Below are 6,594 nucleotides of genomic sequence, written 5' to 3' on the forward strand. Positions count from 1 at the left end.
TAAATAAATTTAAAAAAACACATTAACCACTTCTACAGAGACTGCCTGCCTCTCACTCACTATGCTCCAGCCTACTATGTTCCTTCCAACCCCAAGGCCTTTGCACATGCATTTCCTTCTTCCAGGAATACCCTTGCAGCCTGGCTCTGCCCAAATTCTTAACTAAATATGCTCCTCAGCAGAAGACATCCCAGCCGTCCCAGACTGGGCTAGCATTCCCTGTTATACCCATGCTTGGTTCCCTGTCAATCTCCCTGTGCTTCACATAGTAATTATTAAACAATTATAATTATTAAATGGTAATTACTTCAACGTTGGTACAACATAATTTTATAAGCTCCATGAAGACATCTTCCATGGGTCTCATAGACGATGGCGCATGGAGCAGGGGATCAGTATGTGTGCTTGGGTCTCTCCTTGTTTCCATCTCAGACCCCAGAAGCAGCCTCACCCCGTCAAGTCCATCCCCTATGTGGGGTCAGACCATGTCCCTCCCCTACGGACTCCCATGACTTCCTCTTGCTCTCAGACATCACCTAATTCCCTCTTAAGGGCTTTCAATACTTGCCAACTGGCAGGCACCTCTCCTGCTGTGTCCCTCCCATCTTTTAGTCGACCAACAAAATGGGCTCTGTCCTCACTGTTTCTTGCAGTAACATCAATGGTCCAGCCTCTGGGCCTTTGTTACAGCAACTGCTCATTCCATTGAGAATGCTATCATGGACTTGGTAGGAACCTACCTGGTACCTGTCACCCTCTTCTTCCCTTTTAATAGAACTCTGGTTTGCTTTGACCAAACCTATGTGGCTCAGGGGAAGTTGAGCAGCATGACCCAAGCCTCCTCTAGTATTGGTGGGATTTCTTGGGAGTGTGACATGCCTTGTTAACTGGAGTTGCTGAGCTGGGTGGATATGCCTGTCTGGAGCTACCAGGGGTCATATGTCACCAAATGACAGAGCCTTCCAGACAGATGGAGAGAGACTGTCTTCATGACATTGCTGGAAGTCCTGGATCAAGCTGTGCCTGAAGCCCACACTGCCTCTTGATTTGTGGCTCATGTCAGTTTGCATTGAGTTTCTTGGAACTCAAAAGTTGTGACTGATCTTTGAATCTTTTTTCTCCCTTCTCTCTCTCAAGATTGTGTTTTGTTTGTTTGCTGCTATGTGTCTAGTGTATCAATTCTTTAAAAAAATTTTTTTAAACCTCATCTGAGGATATGTTTATTGATTTTTAGAGAGAGGAAAGGAGAAAGAGAGAGAGACATCGATCGGTTACCTCCCATATGCACCCCAATGGAGGATTGGACCTCGACCCAGGTATGTGCCCTTGACCAGGAATTGAACCCATGATCCTTTGGTGTGCAGACTGATGCTCTAATCACTGAACCACACAGGCCAGGGCTCTAGTGTATTAAATCTCATAGCTCTGGTGACCAGGCCAAGGCTGGGCCAAGAGTGAATGCCTCGTAGATGTGGAATTAATAACGCTAGGTGGTGAGGGTAGAAACCGTGAGTGCTGTGGATGTGTGGAAAGGAGGACGAGTCCCTTCCAGGAAGGTGATAAGTGATGGCTGCCTGGAAGAGGTGGCAGCTAACTTGGGCTTTGAGGATAGATAGCATCCGGGGAGAAGGAAGGTATGTCCCAGGTGCATGAGTGTGTGTTGGAGGTGTGTGTGTTCCAAGAAAAGTAATCCCTGCTCACATCACCTGCCCTTCTGAGGGCTTCACTGGGAGAGGGGCCCGAGTGCCACGCAAAGGGCTTTGGGTCCCTTTTGGGGTTACAGGAGAGAGAGGGCCTTTGCTTCCATCTGGGGCTCCTTTCAGGGGTGAGGGCTAGCAGAGGTGACCTTGTGAGGAGCCCTGACTCACCACAGCTCCCTAAGCCTCAGGGTTCTTTTCTGTTCTCCCAGTTCTTCCAGGCATCTTGGCCCTTCCTCCACCTTCCTGCTGTACCCAATGCAGACCTGATGGATGGTGGGTGGTGGGTGGTGGCTGGCATCATGGCAGTAGTGCTCATGTGTCCTCATAACACAGGGTTGTCATGGCAACCGGCTGTCCTGTTTTCCTGGAAACAGGCTTGAGTACTGGGCCCTGGGAGGTAGTCTGCTGAGGAAGGGAGGGAGGCAGTGAGGTGTCCCTGTAATCCTTCCCCAAGGTCTGCAGGGAAGGATGGGGACTCATGTTTTTGTTTTTTAATTGATTCTTTACTGAGAGGAAGGGAGAAGGATAGAGAGTTAGAAACATCGATGAGAGAGAAACATCGATCAGCTGCCTCCTGCACACTCCCCACTGGGTATGTGCCCGCAACCAAGGTACATGCCCTTGAACCAGAATTGAACCTGGAACCCCTGAGTCCGCAGGCCGACGCTCTATCCACTGAGCCAAACCGGTTAGGGCAGGGGACTCATGTCTTTATCTTCTGTTTATGTGTGGGAGGTGCAGGTTAGGCCCTCCTGGGGGCTACACAAGGTCCTGCTCAAGGCCAGGCATCAACCCAATAGGGACGCTGAGGCCTCCAGGGGTCCTGTGTCATGTGACTCTGCCCATCACCCACTTCACACCCAGTCCTACCAGACACTACAGGGCTCCTGGCACTCTCCCTCCTCAAGGTCCCCAAACAGGCTGTCCCCCCTTTTCCTGGAAGGCTCTGCTATCTTCCTGGCCAAGTCTTCAGCTTGAATGTCCCCCCCTGCCCTCCTGGCTCAGCCTGGCCCCCCTAAGTAACTATGCCCCAACTCAAGCCTCTATCATGTTGACAATTATATTATTGCTTCTTTGCTTGTGTGATGATTGGTTTAATAAATGTTCCCTCTGCCAGATGTGACGCGCGAGCAGTCTCAGTCACAGCTGTGTCCCACACGACAGGAGGCTGCTCTCAATACATCTTTGTCAACACTCTCCCTCCTTGCTCCAAGCTTTGCCCACATCACCCCAGCCAATGTGGCGTCTTGTCTCTATCTCTTAGGCTCTTTCTGGCATCAGGTTAGGGGCCTACACATTACTTCCACCTGAAACGTTCTGGAACATTCTGGGCCCTTCCACAACACAATGTTTTGGAATGTTCTGGAACATCCTAGAATATTCTGTCCCCTGCTTTTATTAAAGCTGGACATCACCTCCTTAAAGAAGCTGTCCCTAACCTATGGCTAATGTAGTCCCTCTCCGCTTGGTGGCTCTCAGCCCATTGACTTCATGGCTGTTATCACCACCAGGAAAGGCCTTGGTCATTGATCAGTTTGTGTGTCTCAGATTGTCTTTCCCATTAGAATATACATTGCCGAAACCGGTTTGGCTCAGTGGATAGAGCATCGGCCTGTGGATTGAAAGGTCCCAGGTTTGATCCTGGTCAAGGGCATGTACCTTGGTTGTGGGCACATCCACAGTAGGGGGTGTGCAGGAGGCAGCTGATTGATGTTTCTCTCTCATCGATGTTTCTAACTCTCTATCCCTCTCTCTTCCTCTCTGTAAAAAATCAATAAAAAAATATATTTTTAAAAAAGAACATACAGTAAAAATGGGTATATATTGCTGTTTGTGAATCAGCCCTGGTGGGTGTTGCTCAGTGGTTAGAGTGTTGGCCCGAGCACCATAGAGTCACGGGTTCGATTCCAAGTCAAGGGCACATACCTGGGTTGCAGGTTCAATCCTGGCCCTGGTCAGGGCGCATACTGGAGGCAATCAATTGATGTGTCTCTCTCATATCGATGTTTCTCTCCCTCCCCCCCACCCCCAGCTTCCTCATTCTCCCCTTTCCACTCTCTCTAAAAATCAATGGAAAAAATATCCTTGGGTGAGGATTAACAAAACAAAGAATAAAAAAGAATATACATTCCAGAATATTCTGGAACATAAGGGCAGGGATCTTGCCTGACATGCTTACAGCCCAGCACCTGGTGCTGGAGGGAAGCAGTAGGAGACCAGGAGATGGTGGTGAGCTCCAGGGTGGGATGGCTCTGACATTGTCCTGATGGGGCCTTGGGCAAACTACTTCCTCGGAGCCTTTAACTCTGAGTCTCCAGGTCTTTCTTTTTCGTAGAAGTGTAACTCACAAACAGCAATATACACCCATTTTTATTGTATAGAGCCATGAATGTTTACACTCCTGTGACCCACGTACAGAGCACCCCAAGCCCCTGTGGGTCCCTCTTGACCCTTTCCAGTTAGTCACCCCCCAGAGGCAACCCCAGGTCTTACCTCTATCACCTTGGCTCCATCTGGCTTCTTTTATTTTTGCTTTTATAAAAAATAAACTGGCTTTAATGAAGCAAAATTTACATTCAATAATGCAACCACTTTAAGCACTCAGTGAGTTTTGACATATATAACCCCCCTTTTCTGTTGCTACATAATCAAGAAATAAAACATTTCCATCACTTCAAGGCCTCGTGCCCCTTTGTGGTTAATGCCTTCCCTCCCTGATGATCCACACCAAGTGGTCCCTGTCCCAACTTGTCACCGTAGATTAGCGTGGCCTGTCTGTGAACTTGACACAAATGGATTTATACAGTGTGTCCTCTTTACGCCTGCTTCTTTCACTTACTGTCAGCAAGATCCACCTGTGGGATGCATGTGACACTGGTTTGTTCTTTTTCTTGCTGCATAGTATTCCATTATGTGAATATGTCACTGTTTGTTTATTCACAGACCTGTTGGTGGACCCTTAGGATGTTTCCAGTTTAGGGCTGTTATGACCATTTCTGTTCACACCTTTGGTGAAACCACGTCTTCCTTTCCTTTGGATAAAGACCTGTAGTAGGTTGAGTGGTGTCCCCACCCTCTTCATTTTATGTCCACCTAAAACCTCAGCATGTGACCTTGTTTGGAAATAGGCTCTTTGGCCCTAGCTGGTTTGGCTCAGTGGGTAGAGTGTCGGCCTGTGGACTGAACGGTCCCAGGTTTGATGCCGGTCAAGGGCACATGCCTGGGTTGCGGGCTCCATCCCCAGTAGCCGGTGTGCAGGAAGCAGCTGATCAATGATTCTCTCATCATTGATGTTTCTCTCTCTCTCCCCTCTTCCTTCCTCTCTGAAATCAATAAAAATTTTTTTAAAGAAATAGGGTCTTTGCAGCTCCTTTCACTTGTCTTTGGGCACATACCTCGGAGTGAAATGGCTGGGTCATAGGGTAGCTCCATAAGGAACTTTTGGAGGAACTGTCATCCATTTCCTTTTCCTGCTTATCATCTGACCTCCCCTGGAACATCAACTTCCCAAGGGGCAGGGACTTTGTTTTCTTCCTGGTTCAGAGCCCTGGACAGCACCTGGCACATTATGTAAATACATAGTGCAGGAATGAATCATTGTGACTCTTGACTCTTAGGTTCTCTGGATCTCAGTTTCCACACCTCTGAAATGGGAATGAACTTAATCCTTCCCTCAGGAAGAATTAGTCTCCGTTCCTCCAAAAAGGCTCTGAGCCAGATACTCAAATGTCCACAGCATGTGCACCGTGGGCCACTAATTGGCCCTGAGAAAAGAATGACCAGTTCTGCATTCCTTCCCGGATGGTGAAGAAGGTCAAATGCAGAGGGCGAAGGGTTCCTGCTGTCACACAGCAAGGGCTTCGGGCTCTGGGCCCTTAGGGAGTGGACTGTATGGGAGGCTGCATCAGAGGCCGCTCTTGGGGACCCCCACCTCAGTTGGGGTCTTGGGGGAAGGTGACAGTCCACAGCCAGACAGTTAGGATTACTGCCTAGAGATGAGCCAAACCTGGGAGGACCTCGTGCGAGGTGGGCAAAGCAGGTTCCAGTGATTTATTACCAGGGAGAGTGGGCTTTCAGGGAGAAGAGGATCTCAGCAGCCCCCACTACTACACTATTCATAACGTAATGGCTGATAGGGACCAAGTGCTGCAAGAGGACCTTTAGGGCCTCCAGGGTCTCTTCCTCTGAGCCAGGGGTCCTGGTAGCTCCCCAGGCCCTAGGCCACACGTATCTGGCAGAGGCCAGCCTCAAACCAGATCCACATTCTTGCATGCTGACTCACACCCTCCCAGCCTCAGTTTCCTCATCTGTAAAATTGACATATACCCCCAGAGAACTGAAATTGTGTGTTTAAACAAATACATGTGCACACATGTTCACAGCACACTATTCACAGTAGCCATCCCACTCCGTCTGGGGCCAATCCAAGTGTCCATCAATAGGTGAATGAATAAACAAGATGGAATATTAGTTATGAAAAGGAGTGAAGCACTGACACATGCTACAACGTGAATGAACCTCATAAATATTATGCTGAATCAAATAAGCCAGAATTGGTAAGCCCATAGGGACAGAAAACGGATTACTAGTTACTAGGGACGGGGGGAGTAGAAATGGAGAGTGAGTGCTACTGGGGACAGGATCTCCTTTGGGGATGATAGAAGTGTTTTAGAACTAGATAGACGTGATGGTTGCATGACATCACGAATGCAATAAATGCCATTGAATTGTATACTTTACAATGGTAAATTTTATGGTATGAGAATTACATCTCAATTTTAAAAAAGGAAAACTAAAATACAGACTTTGTTAGGTAGAAAAGTCAAGTAGTGCTGGGGGGTGGAGAGTAGGTATGGGGGAGAAGGGAAGTGCCGTCAGCTGGCATGGACTCAGG

The 6,594-nt window shown here is 48.4% G+C and overlaps 1 protein-coding gene across 1 annotated transcript in view; it reads left to right on the forward strand.

The window, feature by feature from the left end:
• The window catches only part of TMEM59L (transmembrane protein 59 like), a 5,262-nt gene extending 2,584 nt beyond the window's left edge, over nucleotides 1-2,678 (forward strand). The window contains 2 exon segments of the mRNA XM_023763996.1: nucleotides 1,910-1,973; nucleotides 2,644-2,678. Coding sequence (XP_023619764.1) covers nucleotides 1,910-1,973; nucleotides 2,644-2,678 — 99 coding nt within the window.
• The last annotated feature ends 3,916 nt before the right edge of the window (nucleotides 2,679-6,594 follow it).

This window comes from Myotis lucifugus, unplaced genomic scaffold (assembly GCF_000147115.1).
Source record: "Myotis lucifugus unplaced genomic scaffold, Myoluc2.0 scaffold_311, whole genome shotgun sequence".
NCBI lineage: Eukaryota > Metazoa > Chordata > Mammalia > Chiroptera > Vespertilionidae > Myotis > Myotis lucifugus.